Below are 19,542 nucleotides of genomic sequence, written 5' to 3'. Positions count from 1 at the left end.
TTCTAAGTATTGCAGAAAAAAATCAAGGCTTTGGGGATAGAAACGTGCGGGTATTGTATCTGCTCGTGGATCTAACACCCAGCGGAGCTTTGCCAACGACCGAGGACTGAGCGTGTGTTTCTGATTTTTTAAAACCCTGCCTGTGTTTTGCGTAGTGGTTTATTGCCAATTCCCATGTACACCTCGAGGAAACTTTATAAATATGGCTTTTATTTATTGCTCCCACATTTTACACTCTGCTTCTCTCTTTTTTTTTTTTTTTTTTTTTTTTCACCGTTTATTTCCCTATTGAAAGCTTCTTAGCTATCTGGAAAGATGCTACCTTTCTTCAAGGGTCTCATTTCTCCCACGGAGCCTTCCCTTTAGGATATTTTCACACTATTTTTAATCTCTTGCTTTTCCAGTTAGGAGAAGAGAGACGCTCTTCCTCAAACTAAAGGAACATAGAAGACATTCTTTCTGCTAAACAAGGCAGAAGACAGGGTCTCTGTCCGTCCCCTGGGGACCGGGTGTGGTTCACCCAAAAAATAAACGGGGCGCCCCCGGACGCGCGTGCTGTGGCCACCCCGGGGGCGTCAGCGCTTGGCGAGCCCTACTCCTTGCACCAGCCTGGCGGGTCTGGAGCCCCGCGCCTTTGGACTGAGCGCTCTTCTCCGTACCCCGGGTGCCCCGACCCTCCGCGGGAGCGCGCGGATGCCCCACCTTTTCGTTCACGTTCCCGCCTTTGCTCTCCGCAGCCATGAACAGCGGCGTGTGCCTGTGTGTGCTGATGGCGGCGCTGGCGGCGGGCGCCCTGGCGCAGCCCGTGCCTCTGGCGGACCCCGCCGGCCCTGGGGCACAGCAGGAGGAGGCGCCCCGGAGGCAGCTGAGGGCAGTGCGGAGGGTGGACAGCGAGCCCCGAGCGCACCTGGGTGCGCTGCTGGCCAGATACATCCAGCAGACCCGGAAAGGTACCGAAGCCGCCTCCCCATCCCTCACTTCTGCCCCTGCGTGGGGCTCCCAATCCTGACCTCTTCTCTAGCGTCCTGCTGATGGAGGTGGGTGACCCCTCCGGAGGGAACAGGGGACACGTTAAGCTGAAAGATTTTTTCTCTTTCTTTTCCGGAGTTGTACTGCACAGGGCAGTACAGTTTTCTGGACTTAATTTATTAACAAAAATCTTTTTTTAAAGCTTTCTTTAAACTAACTTTGTGGGCCGGCCTGGTGGCTTAGCGGTTAAGTGCGCGCGCTCTGCTACTGGCGCCCCCGGTTCCGGTCCCAGGCGCGCATGGACGCACCGCTTCTCTGGCCATGCTGAGGCCGGGTCCCACATACAGCAACTAGAAGGATGTGCAACTATGACATACAACTATCTACTGGGGCTTTGGGGAAGAAAAAAAGGAGGAAGATTGGCAATAGACGTTAGCTCAGAGCCGGTCTTCCTCAGCGAAAAGAGGAGGATTAGCACGGATATTAGCTCAGGGCTGATTTCCTTCACCAAAAAAAAAAAAAAAAATCCTTAAACTAATTTTGGCATGGTGTTGCTGGTTAAGTTCAACACCATTTTATGGAGATATTAAAAGATAACTACTGAGCAAATTATTGACTGAAAAAGGATTTGCAGATCCACTAAACAAGTGCAAAGGAACCAGGGGCCACCCAGATACTGACGCTCAGAAACTCTCTAGCAGAAATTGATCAATGCTGGGAATGCTTGAGATCTGACTGCAACAGTTTAAAAAGAAGTGACAACGTTTCCATTTTCATGAAAGTATGTAACAGGAAGAAAGACTCAGTAGCAGTTTTGAGTTCTCCTTGGCAGTGATTTAAAATTATTACCCAACAAGAGACCTGTTTGTTTTTACTTTGCTATTGGAGAGGTGGTCCCCATTGCAGCAGGAGCTGAAAAGCCACAGTTTTCTCAGCATCAAAATCTTTCTCCAGGAATAAGGTGATTCAGCAGCTCACTAGCTAAGCAGCATACAGACAGCCCTGTCCCTTTCCTGGGCCTGACTCTCATCTGTAAAGAGAGGATGAGGCTAGAGTTCTCCTCCGCCCCTTCCAGCTCTTTGGGTGATGCAGAGGGAGGCTCATTCATCCCTAGGGTGCTAGGAATCATGACTTGGACTGGGGCATTTTTTCCTACCAACTTTATCCATAGTGACACTGATGGTGAACACGTTGGCTGTGGGGCAGTGTGCTGGACTGGACCACCACTGCTGGGCAATAAACCACGGCAAATGTTGCTGAGAGGGGTGAGAGATGGGCTCCTTTCCCATGAGTCTCCTTTGCCCTACTGGTGTACCAGGGCCTGGATTTGAACCTTAACTCATGGCCTGACTAGATGGGGAGAAAATGGAGGACTTAGCTCTCCAAAGTGTCCTGTGGTTTCATATGAAGGTGAGACTGGGATCTTTTTGACCAGGGGATTTCAGAAGGAAAGAACAGATGATTTGTTATATTTCTTCCTGTCTTTGGGAAATTGTCCCAACTACCATCTTTTGTTTTGTTTTCCTGCTAATTAAGTTAAAGAGATGGAAGCATTAATCAGATGATAGAGAAAGTCTGGAAAACTTTTTGGGTTCCTGCTGATTGTCTGTCTGAAAGTAATTTAAATATATGTCCTTGGATGTGGGTTGAATTTTAGCCAGACCAGTCTGAAATATCCTAGATTTTCGTTGAACCATAATCTTGGAATCCCCTCCCCACCTTCAGGAAAGATCCACAAGACACACTTTTGGGAAAGAAAACCAGTTAAACTATTTCCCCAGAACTGACACTTGACAGTAGCTTTATACCACAAATCTTAGCTGGAAGAGTCTTCCTAGCACCTCTTCTCAGCCCCCGTCTCCCTCTGCCTGTGGTACCAAACAAACCCGGGTGGGAATAGCGGTCACTTGGAACTTCAGCTGCCAGCACTCAGGTCAGTGCTAGCTGGAAAACAATCATACTCTTCTATTTGATGAATATGAACGAGGAATTAATATTTACATATATAAATACGATACAGTTTCTTTGACTATTTTACATATTTTGAGATCATATCAGATTTTTTAACTCAACTATAGTATGTTTTATTCTTAAAGATTCTAAACAAGATAATGCACTCTTTGGGCAGTGATGAAGAGTTTATCATTAGGAATTGTCTGCAGAGCTTTCAACCCTCTGAGGGGAAGAAGTTCTACTGGGGGGGCAGGGGAGCGTCTAGTGTACACCTGCCCCATACCCAGCAAAGCCCCAATGCTACATCTGTATTGTCTCTGTTGGTCCTCACAATGGCCCTGCATGGTAAGTTTTGTTATCCTCATTTTGTCATTGCGAAAGCTGGGGCTCTAGAAGGGTGGGTAACCTACAAGAGGTTGCACATCTGGGCCACAGCAGGGCTGAGAGTCTGTCCACGCCCTGCCCTCCCCAGAAGGAGCCCTTCAGCCTCCCAGCTGTACTGCTCATTCAGAGTTTTAAAGTTTCAAGGAGCCAGTACCTTCAATTCAATTTCATCAGTTGCAAGACACTACTCTGTGTCCACACTGGGGAAGTGAGTGAGAAGCCTGGGAAATGCACCAACCTGAGCACAGAACTGTGTGTGGAGTGGGGAAATTGAGGTGTGTAACAGCGTCCATGGCTGCACACAGTGCCCCACCAACAACTGAGGCTGGTTGTGTATATCAGAGCTGCCCCACTTTCCTGTCATTAGCTGAAATGGCCCCACCCTTAAAGTGAGGATTCATCAGCAGCAGGCAGGAAGCTGGGTCCTATTTCCATGTGACTGTGTACAGTAAGTGGGTCTGCAGGTTTTGTTGAATGCAAGGACTACTATTTCACCTGAAAGGGGTTGAACAGTTAAACAGCAGGGGCTGCATAGGCTGGAGAGATCTGCAAAAGGGCTAGAAGGTGCTGGGTTGACTCTTAGTTCCAAGGCTGGGAAGGGATTGGGGTTCAGGAAGAGGAAGAAAGGGTGGTGACGTTGTTCTGTACAGTTGTTACTGGTTTTTTTTTTTTTTTTGTGAGGAGATCAGCCCTGAGCTAACATCCGCCAATCTTCCTCTTTTTTTTTTTTTTTTTTTTTCCGCTGAGGAAGACGGCCCTGGGCTAACATCGGTGCCCATCTTCCTCCACTTTATATGGGACGCCGCCACAGCATGGCTTACCAAGCAGTGCGTTGGTGCGCGCCCGGGATCCGAACCAGCGAACCCCGGGCCGCCGCAGCGGAGCGCGCGCACTTAACCGCTTGCGCCACCGGGCCGGCCCCAGTTGTTACTGGTTTTTAATTTAGCTAGCTTTATTTGATTATCCAATAAGACGGAGTAACTGCTTCTGCAGTGTCATTTATTAATAAATAAGCCATAGTCTGACTTGGTGTAGCCTGTAGGCAGGAGTTGGCAACAGCAGCCTCATGCAGAAGGGCTGGATGCCAGCATCATGAGAGGTGGGGACACAGTGGCCCCAAATACAATGGGAACCATCAAGTGTTCCTCAACCCCTCTACTCTTGAAGCCACCTGAGCTTTGCCCAGCGAGGTCCCTGAGGGACCTTTCTCGCCCCTTAGTTTGCACAAGAAAAGACGCTATGTTGATTTCATACCCCACAGGCCACTGTCTGTGATCTGTGGGCTGGGACTGTCACATGCCCCTTAAGAAACCACCTCTTCATGTCCCTGCTCACTCAATGCAAATCATACACAAGAATCATCTTGTTCCTGAGGACTTAACTCCAGCCCAAAGGGCCCATTTCAGGCTCAGTTATTGCATTTTGGTCAAAATGGCTGAATTAAAATGACCTTTTTATTTCCTTTCTGCCCACCCTTCTTTGAGTGTTGCTTATGTGCTGATTTCATACTGACAGCTCACCTTTTTCTCAATATCATTTTTTAAAAAGAAGGTAGCTTTCAAATTAATAATTTTTAGACAGTGTTTATCTAGCAATAGGACTTGCTACCATTTTTAAACATTTTTTCCTAACATCAAAATATTGTCATTGCATTACATTAACAATAGTCAGGTATGCTGGGAGATATTGAGGGGTGAGCTTTAGAAATGGGTAAGTACTGGGAAATCCTTGGTTGGCTTCTGCAGAGGGCCAGCTACATAAAGGAAGACAGCCCTAGGGGTAGGAAATCCTGGGCAGATCCAGGCTGTGAAAGGCTGGAGTCAGTGAATCCACCTGAATCCTTACAGATCACAAACCACATCCATGACTAGTAAATATTACCCTCTCTCCAGTCACACAGATGTGGGTCCTTCTTCTCTCAGATTTTGGTGCAGCAATCTCCCTCTCTTGATAGCTCTTTGAGACCTTTAAGAAGCTGCATGTTACATATTTTCTGGATTTTTCCATTGTTCTCCTTTGCAAATTAAAATAGCGATGCTCTTAGGTATAACGCCCTTGTTTCCTTCCTCCTTGCCCTGGTAGCTCCTTCTGGCCGAATGTCCATCATCAAGAACATGCAGAGCCTGGACCCCAGCCACAGGATAAGCGACCGGGACTACATGGGCTGGATGGACTTTGGCCGGCGCAGCGCCGAGGAGTACGAGTACCCATCCTAGGGGCCCCAGACTTGGTCAGCGCGACAGGAGGTGTCCTCCTGACTCAGAGGAGGCTGAATAAGAAAACAATCATGCTCATAACTCATTGTCTCTGAAGTTTGACGTTTTAAATATCTATTTATTAAGTTCTCAATGTTAAAAATCTGTCTGTAAGATTGTCCAGCTCAACCGTGCACCTCAGCAGAATTGTACAAATGGAGACAAAATGTTGCCTTCATCTGTGACTCCTGGTCCTAAGGTGTTGCTATGCGATTAAAGTGATTTCATTCTGCCCCCCTGTTCCCCGTGTCTACCAAAGTCAAAGGGCTCCATTTAGTCCTGGAATGTTCAAGGAGGGATATATGGTGCCCAAGGATGAATCCCTGCAGTAGATGGTCCCAGAAAGGGCTTGAGAAATGAGGGTCAAGCATAGAGCTAACTTCCCCGCTGCAGGCAAGGTGGCCAGAAAAAGGGCCTTCTGTGTCAGCTCCATGGCCCAGCCCTGGCTGCCCTGGGCCCTGGGCCCCAGCTGGGCTCCGTTGCAAAAGGAGAACCTGCCCTGCTTGTAGTGAGCACTCATTTGTCGGGCTTCAGCCCAGGGAGGCAGCTTGGGATAGAGCCTTCATCTGCCCATCTCCACAGGATGTTCTCATCTGCCAACCCCGTCCCACACCAAGGTTCCCTTGGGGTTCTCTTAGCCCTTAAACAAATTATGGGGCAGCACTTTTACATGCACTTGATCTCTCCATGGCCTCTGGCAGAGGTTATTGTTGTTTTACAGATGAGGAGACAGGCTCTGAGAGGTGAAAAGGACGGGCCCATGGTTCCCCAGCTAGAGATTCACATATTTGAGGGCTTATTGCTCATAAGTTAGTGTGACCATCACTCTAGCACTTCTCAAACTCTAGATGCACATGAGTCACCCGGGGAATCTTGTTCAACTGCACATTCTGATTCAGCAAGTCTGGGCTGGGCCTGAGCAAGCTTCCAGGTGGTGTCAATGCTGCTGGTCCTGGACCACACTTGGAGTTGCAATGGTGTAGACAAGAGCCTGTGGTTACACTCTCTTGGCTTCCAGCATATTTCAGAGACAGTGGGCACATTGGGGTGACTCTGGTAGTTTCGTGGGCCGATTCCTCTGTTGGCTCTCTGTAGGGATCAGTAAAGGGGACCAGCCTGAGGGGACACTCAGAGAGGATCAATACCAGCCACTGTCAGTGCAGCCTTTCTGTGCCTCCTGGCTAAGCCTCCAGGAACCTTGGTTTCTCATCCAGCAAAGGCCCCAGGTGGCCCGATGCAGCAGGACATGCAGCCCAAAAGGGGACAGACGTTGAAAAAAATGTCAGCAAATCTACAACTGGTCTTGGGGGGGCCCTACTCAGCCCTTGGTCACCCACGCTAGACACTCAGTGCCGTCTTCCTTGGTGGTAGAAGGAGGATGCTAGGAAAGTCCTCAGAGGAAGACTGGGTTGGTGCAATTCTTCAATTTAAGCTGAAGTTAGGATTCAGTGTAAAACTTAGACTCCAGGTAGAAAACACACTCTGTTGTTCTCTCCTGAGGTTGTTACCCCATTCAGTCCCTACAATTTGATCTCCAAGACTGCTTCATATCCTAGGTGTCCAATCCCCATTCAGTCCAAAATATCCAGATTCCTATGTCTTTAGCACACACACGCACATCATGCAAAAGACACTATTTTTCTGGGTGTGTGTGGGGGATACAGTGTATCTATGGGGATGAGAGTGTGCCTCTGTGAGTGCATGTGTGTGTGTGTGTGTGTGTATATGTGTGTGTGTGTATTGTTTGTGTGTTAGGGGTGGGAGATGATGAGGGACTTTGAATTTAATATAAATTCATTCCCCCCCCAGCAAGGGGAAATGGATAAAGTCCTGATCTGCATTAGTGATTTAGAAATCATCAGGGAAGTGGATGTTAAAATATCATCTTCAAAGGTAAAGCCATGACTCATAAAAATATAAAATGAACACATGTCAAAGATGTCATTTAACTCATTGATTAATAAAGGGACCAGCAAGATGTCACATCATTTGCAAGGAGAATCTGAAAGACAGAAACATCTAGGCAGTCAAGAATGCTGAAATGAATTTGCTAATAGATACAAAAGCGGTTCATATCTATAGGTCAATAAAATGTGATGTTTGGAATAATCTGTTATGTATCTTTAGGGGACAATATTCACTTAACGTTTCTACCGACAGGAATTTTTTGCATTGCCATCAGGTTTCTATGCCTCACAGACTATAAGTGGCCCAAAGACACAGATCTCAACAGCATCAGATAAATGCCCAGCATTCCACTGAAAGGACACCCAGTAATCCTCTTTGTCCATTTCAAAGTCTTTCATAATTTTTCTTAATTCAGGAAAGGGAAAGGAAAGAATATTTCCTAGCCTCCTCTTGGGTGCAGGACCCTGTATGATGAGTCTCATGAGCAGCAGCTCAGGACGCTGTCCCAATCCTGCAAGTAATTGTGACCCTACTTTTCAAGGAGAAAGCTGGAGCTTGGAGAGGCTGACTGTGGCTGCGCTCCGCCCACACGTGGCAGTGCCAGGATCGAAGCAGTTGGTTCTGGAACTTTTTATGAGGTCACTTGGAGCCGCTGTCAGCAGAGAAGGGGCCTGGAGACTTGTTTGGAAGCTACATCTACACAAGGAGTCTGAATTAGACTGAATCAGCATATGTGGTAATTTATGGTGGCTTTGAGGGGACCTGGTGGACCTCACAGGCAGGGTGGGAGGGAGCCTAGAGACCTGTTTCCCCAACGCTTTCAGCACCACCACTGGATCCAGGCTGGTCCCCTGGTAACTGCAGTGTCCTGCTCTCATTTCTGTGCCACTTGCTGTCATGGGGGCCCAGGAACCAGGACATACAACCCGATCTTCCTTAGCCCCTCCTCGGGGATCACATCAGGCTTCCGCAGCTGAGCTGAGTGAGTCTCACAGAAGAGCCAGCAGCTCCTCAAGCTCTACTTCAAAGAGGCCTGGGGACTCACACACAATCAGAAAGCCATGATTCTCCTTTCTTCCCCCACTTCCTCCTCTCACCCTCCCCTCCTCCCCACTCACTCCTCTTCCCCCCAGGTACTCCTCTCCACCCCCCTCCTCTCCTTCATCCACCCCCCCTTTGCCAACTGCCCCTCTTGAACCTTTCCAGCTTGCAGGGCCTCCACCCTAGGCCATGTCCTCCTGCAGCTCCTCCTGCTGTTTGCACCCTCAGCTCTGCTAACTAAGTCTGCTCTTAAGGTTCCTTTTTGTGGATTCACTGGACTTTAAAAGTTGAAAAGGCCAATGACTATCATTCTAGCCCAACACACGCCTTACCCTACCCCCACGCTCATCTTAGAGATAATGAACTTGCTCAAGATCACACAATGAATTAGTGATGGAACATGCATCCCTCTCTGGAATTAACTCCTTGCCAGGCTGAGACATAAAGGACTTGCCTGGTGGTCCCTGCACTTGCTGCTACCTCCGGACTCTGGTTTAAGAGGCTTGGCCTGCCCTGACCGGTGCCTCCTCAAGTCTCAATATGGCCAGCAGCCACAGGGTGGACAGAATTCAGTTTCCCAAGATTTACTTTACCAAGACCTGACTGTACACATCTCTCCTGTAAAGCGAGGGAATTTTTACACCCCAACCTATGGAACCCAAATGGCATCTTTATTCTCAGGCTCAGCCAATCACAGATAAAAGGAAAGTGAGGATGGGAGAAAGACATTCTACGTTCATTCTGTTAACAAACAACAACCCAAAAGCACCACCCTTTTTTTTTTTTGTCTCAGGTTTGAAGGGCCAAAGGAAAGAATCTTGACCACCTAGCTAGAGTTCCAGGAACCTTGAGTTTTTTTTTTTCCAGCATCTTCAAATTATTGGTAGTCCTGAAGATAAATAAAACAGAAGTCAAGCAAAAAGAGAGAAAATTATTGCTTGCTAATTTCCCGTGGGCTCTGGTTTCGGAAAGCATTTATCAAACCAATCTTTTGGTGTTTGTTTCCTGCTCTGAGTTATGTCCTCCCAGAGAACCAGGATCAGGGAGTCCCAGGTGAGGGAGCACCTGCCCCAATTCCCCACTATTCTGAGGACCCCTGATGAACAGACTTTCCCCAGACCACCTCATCATCACCCCCACCTCTCTGATCTCATCTCTCCCCGCCACCTCCTCACTCACTCATTACATTCCAGTCTCATTGTCTTCCTTGTTATTCCCTGAAAACACTAAACTCAATCCTACCTCAGGGCCTTTGCATCTGCTGTTCCCTCTGCCTGGTTCACTCTTCCACCAAAAAGCATGACTGGACCTCTCAGCTCATTCAGCTCCAACATTGCCTGTTCAGAGGCTGTCCTCACCATCCTTTCTGAAAAGACTCCTCCATGGCTCTCAATCCTCTTTCCTCACTTTTCTCCTTGTGCTTATCATCACTTGGCATTATATTATTTATCTGTTTATTTATTGGTTCTGTCTCACCCACTAGGATGACAGCTCCATTAGGGCAGAGATTTTCGTCTGTTTTGTTTATTTCTATATTCCCAATACTACCACAGTGTCTGGCACACAGTGGATACTCAGAAAATACTTGCTTAATTCATTAATTAATCAATAAGGGAAAAATATCTCTGCATCCCTGCTACTCAAGCTACAGAGTGGTTTTAGAAGCAATTTCATCAAACCATTTGTTTTAAAAATCAGAGAGGAAAGCAGGCTCAGGGACATGGCCATGTCCTTCCAAGTTAGGCATAAGGATGACAAACTGGAAAACAGAGCATGCACACGCAAAAATGGCTGACAGCATGCATGACAGCATCCATGGAGAGCGACAGTACACTGTAAAATACAGCCCACCCCAAACACACACACACACACGTGTCCAGCCCTATTTCTTTTGCTGCAGTTAAAATCCATAAAGAATAGAGCAATATCAAGGAAAAAGAGGAGCGTTGATGGTTTTTGTTGCCTTTACTCAGAATATCAAAGAAGTGGAAACAATTTGTTCCACAGTGAGGGGAATGTTAAAGAAATGAGTGTACATCCGGTTGATGCACAACTAAACAGTTATTTAGTAAGTGTGAGGATGGTATGGGAACATGGAAAATGACTGTGATCCACGTAAAGTGAAGTCCTCTGATTACATTAAGTTTACTTGCCTTTTAATAAGATCACGTAAAAATGAAGATGGTCATGTTGGGGTCATAGGATCACAGGTATTTTTCTTCCTCTTCTCCAAAATTCCTGTACTATTTGTAGATCATCCTTGTAACAACTGTAGCTCCAGGCTGTGCCAGTCTACAGAGACACAGAGTCCTAAGAAAAGCCACAAAACCAGATCTTCAGCCATTTTTACCAAGGAAACATCCACATTTTTCCCTGGATGATTTTTGACAATCACTGAGGCTTGTCACCTGTGTGGCCACCTACAGTGTCCACCATTTCACCCTTCTTGACTCCCTTTCACTAAGGTCATGGTGGCTCCCTGAAGATGCCACCTCTGCTGGTGGAGATAAGAGTATTCTAGCCGCTGTGCCCACCCCTAGGTTCAGGCCCAGTGTCTAGAGTCTTCTGCTACCTTCTTTCCTCAGTGTGGGAGCCTGGGCCACGCTGCTGCCATTTTGTTCTCACTGGCTCTCAGCAGCACTCTGTAGGGCCTGGAGGCCATGGAAATCTTTCCAATAAGCAGTTCTCAAAGACGCCAGTTGCCCCAGCCAGGTGGCTATACTGCCTCCCCTGAGTGTGCAAATCTTTTATTCTGCTCACAAGTTTCCAGAAACATCATTGGCCTCTGAAGGTCACTTTGTATATATGGAGTCTCTGCATTCACCTTATAAATTGAAAACGATAGCTTGAGTCACATCACATGAGTAGTCCATTCTTTACACCTGGTAGCTACTTTAGGTTCCTCAGGGTAGGGATGAGGCAAAGGGGCCACTCCTTCAGCTGCTGGGTTGGAACCAGGGTGTTACCCTTCTGTCTGAAGAACTTGATCAGTTCTTTAAAAGCAGATCTACTTCTATGAAGTCTTTCAGTTTTCCTTCATCTGAGAATGTCTTTATTTCACCTTCATTCCTAAAGGATATTTTCACTGGATTTATAATTCTAGGTTGACAGTTCTTTTCTTTTGTACTTAAAAAATATGGTACCATTTCTATGGCCTCCACAGCTTCTGATGAGAAATCTGCAGTCATTCAAATCCTTGTTCCCTTATAATAATGAGTCACTTGTCTCTGGTGTCTTTCAAGATGTTTTCCTTGCCTTTAGCTTTCAGTAGTTTTATTATGATGTGTTTGCATGTAGATTTCTTTCAGTTTATCTTGTTTGGGACTTGCTCGGCTTCTTGAATCTGTAAGTTTATATCTTTCCCCCAACTTGGGAAGTTTCAATCATTTCTTCAAATATTTTTTCAGCATCACACTCTTTCTTCTCTCCTTCTGTGATTCTGATGACACAAATGTTAAATGGCTCAAATGTTGCTCATTTGAGCACTTTTACAGTAGCTGCTTTAAAGTCTTTGATAATTCCAACACCTGTGAAATGTCACCATTGGTAAAGATTGTCTTCTCTGAGAGAAATCAAAGTTTTCATGGTTCTTTGTAGATTCAGTAATTTTGGATTGTATCCTGAACAATTTTATTATTACATTATGAGACTCTGGATCTTGTTTAAATCTAATGAAAAATGCAGATATTTTTGTTTTAGCAGGTGATCAACCTGGTTAGAATCAGTCTGCAACTTCTAACCTACCTTCTGTGGGCTGTGGTTCCAATGACAGTTCAGTTTTCAAATGGCTCTTTGGTTCCATTTCAGGTGTGCACCACCCAGTGACCAGTCTGGGAGTGGGGTGGTGGTCTATGCGTTACTTCAGTCCTCAGAGTCTTGGTATGCTAATTAGGACCTGATCCAGACATGCATGACTCAGGGGTGAGCCCTGGAATTCATAAACAACTATATGGGGTCACTCTCCTGAGATCCTCCCCCTCTGCAGTCTCCCCAGTACTTTCCAGTTCCCTGGGGCTCCCCTTTTTGGTCCTCTACCGAGAAACTTGGGAGTCTGATTATGCTGTTCTGCCACACACTTCATGTTTGAGTCCATGTTCAGGCCCAAGTGGCAGGAGAACAGAGAGAGAAAAAAAGTAAGGGGCGTTGGCCCCACACTCTTGAGATCATAGCTCCTCTGATCAAAGAGCAAGGTTGCCCTTCCTCAGAGTTTTGGCTCCTGCCAGTCTCATTGCCGACTGCCACCCCTGCAGCTGTGGGTTTGCCTGGGGGCTGTGGCATGAGAGAACAGAGACAGGGAAGAAAGAAGTGTTCATGGAATGTTCATGCCCTCTGGGCATGACGAGTTCCCATTTTCACTCCTCAAGCCAGAACTAAAAGGCATCTCCCAGAGCTGTCTGTGCCCCAGGTCCCTCTTCTAGCTTCCAGCTGCGTTAAATTTAAGGAAGGCACCACCCACAGCCTGCAGGGCCTGCCCCTGCCTTCTCTTAGCCTGCCAGGCCTGGAAGTTTTTGCTGGAAACCTAGAATCTTTCAGGTTGTGCTGAAATTTTAAAACCCAGTCATTCATGGCATCAGGCTATTCTGTAAGAATGGGTGGCTTATTTTATCATCTTAACTTTGAACCCTTTAATATGACTCCCAAGAGGCTTCTGGTTTGAAAAATCTCAAGAGGACAAGACATACTGACAACTGGAATAAGTTACATCTAATCAAGCTCCAAGACTAGCACATTTCTACCTTTCCTCTCCCATGGCTCACATGCTGGTCTGGGCAAACAGAAGCAGGCAGAATCAGCAATAGTTCAAGCTTTACCTGCCCAAACACCTCTGGACTGCAGCCAGAATGACTTCAATGTGTTTGATCTTTCTCTAAGTCCCATTCTGGGAAGGATTTAACTGCTCTCTTGTATCAACCTGTGTGGACTGTTACAAGCCCTTCACTGGCTCAACAACATGCACAGAAATGCACCTGTGTGCCAGGCACTATGTGGATGTGGCAGGTACAGAGACCAAGAGTTCAAGTGGGAGATTCAGGAAATCATACAGCAATGCACCAACAACTATGACTGGTAATATGCAGATGCTGGGAACGAGCAGAGCAGCAGAGCTGCCTGAATTAGGGGCAGGCCAGCCAGGCAGCTGCCCAGGGGTGCCAGTCTCTAAGTGACATCTAATCACCACAAATTGCAGCAAATTGGAACCCCGTGTCAGTGAAGTTCTTCATACTTAGTAACTTACCTAACTGGAGAAATGGATGTTGGTCGCACCCCTCCAGAAGACGATAGCACCCTCCAGTGGACAGTTTTTAAAAACATACCTCTGGGTGCCAAGCTGCTCTGTAGAGAAACAATTGTGCACACGTTGAAATCTGCAGAATTCAGGCCCATTTCTCCTTGCCAACCTGTTGGAGATACCACCCAGTCAGCTGAAACTTTAAAACTAGATAATTCAAGGCATGGGACTGTTTTCTAAGAATGGGTGGTTTATTTCATTATTTTAATTTTGAAACTTTAACACGCCTGCCAAAAGGCTCCAGAGTTTGGAAAACCACCCAGTGAAACTGAAGACAGAGCAAGAATGACTGACAAATGAGATGTTGTTTGTAGAATTAAAACCGAGAAAAAAAAGAACTCTTAGATATATTTGAAGACAACTTGGTAACTATGGTTACCTCTAATTAGTGAGCACTTTATGCTTTCCAGATCTGAGCGGAGGAAACTTAAGAGGGAAAACAGTTCCAAATAAGTAAAAATGTTAAGTTGCATTGAGTGCATGTGATCTTGTATTTTGAACATAAAGAATGAGATACAGAAGTTTGTTGATAGAAAATCAGTTTCTCCCCACCTTCACCTTTACCTTTTGTGTCTCTCCTTGTGTAACGAGGACTCATAAACCCAAAATGAGAGTTAAGTAAGTCTCCCTGAAGGAGGTGACACCAGAGGCCAGGGTGCAGGAGGATATACAGCTCACTGCAGAGTCAGACCTATGCAGAAGTCCTAACTAAGGCTGAATTAGGGTGAATGTATAAATTCTCCTGTTCTGTGCTGGACCCCAGGGAGGGGTTGAATCTGGTTGTGATCCCCATCAGGAGTACCCAATATGGGCTCCATAATTACTTGAACTTGAATTTGAGCAGAGAGGGAAGTCCCAAGAGAAGTTGTTCTGGAATCCACCTCAGGTGTCCTGTGAGAAGGAACCACAACACAAAAAACATCCCCACATTCAAAGAGAGAAGAGAGGTGGGGGCATCTATTACACATTCCTCAGTCCCCTCAGCCTCACCAGAGCCAAAACCATTGTCAAAGCCCCATCTTCTACCTGAACCAGTCTCCAGCTGAATCCGGGCTGGGGCAAGCTTATACCAAGAGAGGGGAAGCTCCTGTCTCTCAAGGGGTTTCTCCACTTCAAGGGAGGAAGATTTCATCTACGATCAGTGAATTAATGAGATAGGTTTCCAATGAACACTAGCTGCAGCATGCAGAATAAAATTCTTATTCTCTTCCACTGTCTGGAAAAGATTACGGGGTTGGAATCTGGGTAAGACACACTTTGGCCTGTATGGGAAACCCCTGAAGTTGTTCATTTATTTTTTCATCCTTTCATACAAAAGCTATTTACTGAGATGATTGTGGTCCAAGCCCCGTGCTGAGCCCCAGAGAGGTTGAACTGAAGTGAGAGGCACAGGCACTGACATCAGAGCTTTCCCTCTCTAGTGGGAGGTGACAAATTGGGTCCAAAGGCAAAGACTTCAGAATCGTTTTCACTTGGATGCCTCATAGGCATCTCAAACTCAGTATATCCAAATTTGGACTCATGGCCTTTCCTCTCAAGCTTTCTCTACCCAACGTCCTCTCCAACTCGGTTGATGGCAACTCCATCCTTCCAGTTGCTCAGGCCAAAATCCTTGCTGTAGTCTTTCACTTCTTTCTTTCCTTCACACCTTTCGTCAAACCCATCAGCAGATCTTGTTGGCTTAACTTCAAAATGTCTTTAGAATCCATCCACTTTTTACCACTTCCACTGCCACCACCTTGGTCTGAGCCACCACCACCCCTCACCTGGATTACTGTAATAGCCCCCTACCGGGTCTGCCTGAGTCTATCCTACAGTTTACACACTCACTCACAGCAGTGTGGGCAGACACTAGAGTCCTTGTTTCTGAACAGCTCACGAGGCCATAGTTGGTAATCATGATTTTCTTCCTTCAATAAACATTCCACATTCCTTGCAAGCCCATGTAGACATGGCCATCTACCATTCAGAGCTTCCCAAAATGAAAATTTGCATTATGCTCACTAGGTAAAGAACTCCAACCGGCTGAGGACAGAGGGAAGATGAAATAGGTGGTGGGGGAATAAAGTCTCAATTACTGACCAGAAACAAGGACTACCACATCAGATTTTTCAACAGAGGGAAACAGAGAATTGTTTAAACAGGTATTGGAAGACTGAAAAAGCAAAAGGAACATTGAGATAACATAGTGACAATAACAGCAGGAAACAGAGCTCCTACCTCTGCAGGGCTGGAGGAACACAGGGAAGAAGTTGGGATTCATAAAATTTAGAAGCTGGAACGAGTGGTGCTGAGAAGGTGGAACCCAGATCTCTGAGGACAGAGTGCTAGCTGATTGTTATCACTGAGAGGGGTGTGTGGGCTGTGTGTGTGTGTGTGTGTGAGTGTGTGTGTGTGTGTGTGTGTGTGTGATGAGGGAGGTTCTGGGACAGAGGGAAAAAACTGAAAACTGGAACCAACTGCTGCTGCCGGGGTGAAGAAGCATTGCTGGGACGAGACTGATGAGAACAGCACACAGACAGGAAGAGACAAGTCTCGTCTCCCTCTTCCAGCCTGTTGTGGTGCTCCTATTGGCAGCATCTCGCATGGAAGTGGTTTGCAAAGTCCCAGCCCCAACAGGGTATAAAATGGTGAGTTTGGAGCTAGAGACAATAACCTAATAATCAGGTTATAAACAATCACACACACCACCAGTAGTATGGGTATCAGTGTCAATGGCTCTCCTGGAGTGGGCTGGTGGCATGATTTGGGCACGTTCCTACCTCTGTGTCTTCCAGCCCTTGATCTCTGTCCTTTGGAGATTCTGTAATCTACTCATTATCCCTTAATAAGCCCCTTTTCTCCCGAAACCATCTTGAGCAGGATTCTCTTGTTTGTAACTAAGAGCCCTAAGTGATACAGATGGTGAGAACACAGTTTGCTATATTACTCTTATCTCTAAGTTTGAAGTTCTCTTCAATTCATACATAATTCATAAAGAATGTTATAAAAATACAGGTGCGTGAGGATATAACGGATGGAATAAGGCCCCAGGAGAGTCGGGAGGGGCTGAGATCCATGGAACTGATGGAGAAACGGGCCAGTCAGGAAGAAGAACCCATCTGCTTTATAACAGATGGGAGAAAGAAAACAATGAATATGCCTGCGGCAAGTTTACAGGTTTGGTCACAGAAAATTGAGAGTGCCCCTGTGTGATGCATTTTCTCTACGGAAGAACGAAGGTCTTTTGTTGAGAGTGAGGGAAACATGGAGTAGAATGTGAGGAACGGGGAAAGTCTGAAATGGTGCGCACAGAGGATGAGAGAGACAGCTGACTAGGAAAACACAGAATTGCCTGGCCACATGGAAGTCCCAGCTGAGGTGGCAGACAATAAATTTGGCACCCACGGTCATGGTTTATTTTGCCCACTAGCAGCCAGCAGTCCTGGTATGGTCAGGAAAAAAAGAAGGTGAATAGCTGAATGATCCAGAATTGGGATTTTGACAGATGGGTGCAACAGGTGGACCACAAAACTTAGGACCTGGAGCTATTGGAATGATAGGGCACAGTCCAGGCTAGATAGGAAAAAAGTGAGAAGATGTGGAGTTGATGGCAAATTAAAGAAACAGAGGAGTCAGGGACAAGGAGGTCTATGAACACATGGAGAGAGAGTAACTGACAGAGAGACATGTGCCAACAAGTTGTGGTCAAAAAGCAGGGTAACTGTGGACTGGCCCGGTAGCATAGTGGTTAAGTTCGCGCCCTGTGCTTCAGCGGCCCCGGGGGTTTGCGAGTTCAGATCCCAGGCACGGACCTACACACCACTCATCAAGCCATGCTGTGGTTGCATCCCACATACAAAAATAGAGGAGGATTGGCACATATGTTAGCTCAGGGACAATTTTCCTCAAGCAAAAAGAGGAAGATTGGCAACAGATGTTAGCCTAGTGCCAATCTTCATCACCAAAAAAAAAAGCAGGGTAATTGCATTTCAAATTTCAGGAGTTGGGCAATTCTAGGTAATAACAAGATCAAGGATGTGGCTTTGGGAGAGCTTGGCAGAAATGGAGTGGTAGTGAAGGCCAGCAAAGATGAGGAGGTAGAGAAATTGAGAGCCCACAGTCAAACGGTCATCTTCATGGCGGCTGAAGTCACCCAGGCTGAGAGCAAGACGTAAGTGGAGAAAAAGACCACAGGTTCAGTCTTAACATCTTCAAAGAATGGGGATGGGGGGGCGGCGTGGATTTCCAGGAAGATGGCCAAGGACAGCCTTGCAGGGAGGGAGGTTGAGGGTCAGGAGGCATGGACTTCAGTACGGCAGTGGTTTTGAAAGAGGATAATGAAAAAAGAACCAGCCAAAGAGCAAGAGAGAGGAGCAAGACTCTCAGGAATGTGGGGAGTGGGGAGTGAGAATCTCCTCTAAGAGGCTATGGGGAGTTGGTTCTCAGGCACCAGCCAGGCGTGGTTGGGTGGCATGATGTGGAGGGTTGTTGATGGTGGAGGTCAAGGATGTGAGGGAGTCTGTTTGCTAGGGAACTGGTGGTCCAGTGGGAAATGGTGGAGAGGGCATTGTTCTGAGAAAGAGAGGAGCCCCTGGGGCCCATTCCAAGGCATCACATTCTCCCCACTTCTGGATGGCTGTTTGCCTTCCTCCCACCCCTCTGTGCCATGAGGATGATTTGCTAAAAGCAAAAATAACAATTCCAATTATTTTTAAAGAACGAGATCACTTAACAACAAGAGATTTTTTACTTTTAATAGAAAGGTACATTTTACGAAAGGAGTCTTCCACACCAGCACTTCTCGAAGAGTGGTCTATGGGCTGATGCCCAGTCCATGAACTGTCCACAGTGAAATAGTAATAGAAATGGGCAGTGAGTGGTCAGATGTTTTCCCAGCAATTGACATGGCCACATAGTCTGAGCATGTGACTAATAGGTGCAAACGCACCTGATTTTAGGATTGAATCCTCACGGCAGGTTCCTTCAGGGTTTCTGCTGTCTCCAGGTGCCCTCTACTGGCTACAGAAAATAAATCTTCCCAGGATATGATGTTTTCCAGCCATGAGCCCAAATGTGCAAAAAAAACTAATTTTATCTTTTTCTAAATCTCGACTTAATCCCTATTATGAGCCCCCAACAAATTCAGATAATCCAGAATAACTTTCCACCTCCACTAACTTCTCCCCAGGTGGCATCTAAGTTGCTGGTGCCGGCTCTCCTTCAGGCTGTGGGGGAGGCATGTGTCCATTGCCTCTGTCCTGTTGGAAAGGCTCCCTAGGGCACACCTGCCTCTCTGCTACCAGGTTATGTTTGGACGGGAGTCTCACATCTGTCTGGGCCCAGACACTATGGGATCTCCTGGGGATCTCTCCCCTGAGACCCACTTGCTGCCATTTCTACTTTCTGTATTCTGTGTGGTCACTGCCTTGTGATGGGAGTGAGGAGCTGGGGTGGGGTTCTGGAACATTTCCACTTTCTCGGGCCCCCTTGCAAAACTAGCTCATCTGTCCTTGGATCCCCAGACTCATCTGGGGCTTCTCCCAAGACTCTGGGCTTGCCCAGGGGACATGGAAATTGCAGTCGCCTGCACCCATCGTGGGTTGGAAGCTTCTCCAACTCCCTCCTTCCCATGCCAGCTGGGAGAATCTGTTTGGGCCATGGGAGTAACGGAGCGGGAAGAAAGCAATAAAAAGAAAAACTGGCTCAGTAGGTTTTCTTTCTTTTGGTCTTATGCCAAAACACATACTCAGCTTTTTCTTT

The 19,542-nt window shown here is 46.7% G+C and overlaps 1 protein-coding gene across 1 annotated transcript; it reads left to right on the top strand.

Annotated features, from left to right (window-relative positions):
- The first annotated feature begins 739 nt into the window (after positions 1–739).
- CCK (cholecystokinin) lies at positions 740–5,793 on the top strand. Its single transcript, XM_058549474.1, has 2 exons — positions 740–950; positions 5,389–5,793. Exons 1-2 carry the CDS (start codon positions 740–742, stop codon positions 5,520–5,522), a joined length of 345 nt encoding a protein of 114 aa, XP_058405457.1. The 3' UTR covers positions 5,523–5,793.
- Positions 5,794–19,542: the final 13,749 nt, after the last annotated feature.

Source organism: Diceros bicornis, chromosome 2, assembly GCF_020826845.1.
Source record: "Diceros bicornis minor isolate mBicDic1 chromosome 2, mDicBic1.mat.cur, whole genome shotgun sequence".
Lineage (NCBI taxonomy): Eukaryota > Metazoa > Chordata > Mammalia > Perissodactyla > Rhinocerotidae > Diceros > Diceros bicornis.
This window is presented reverse-complemented; position numbering and strand designations above follow the sequence as displayed.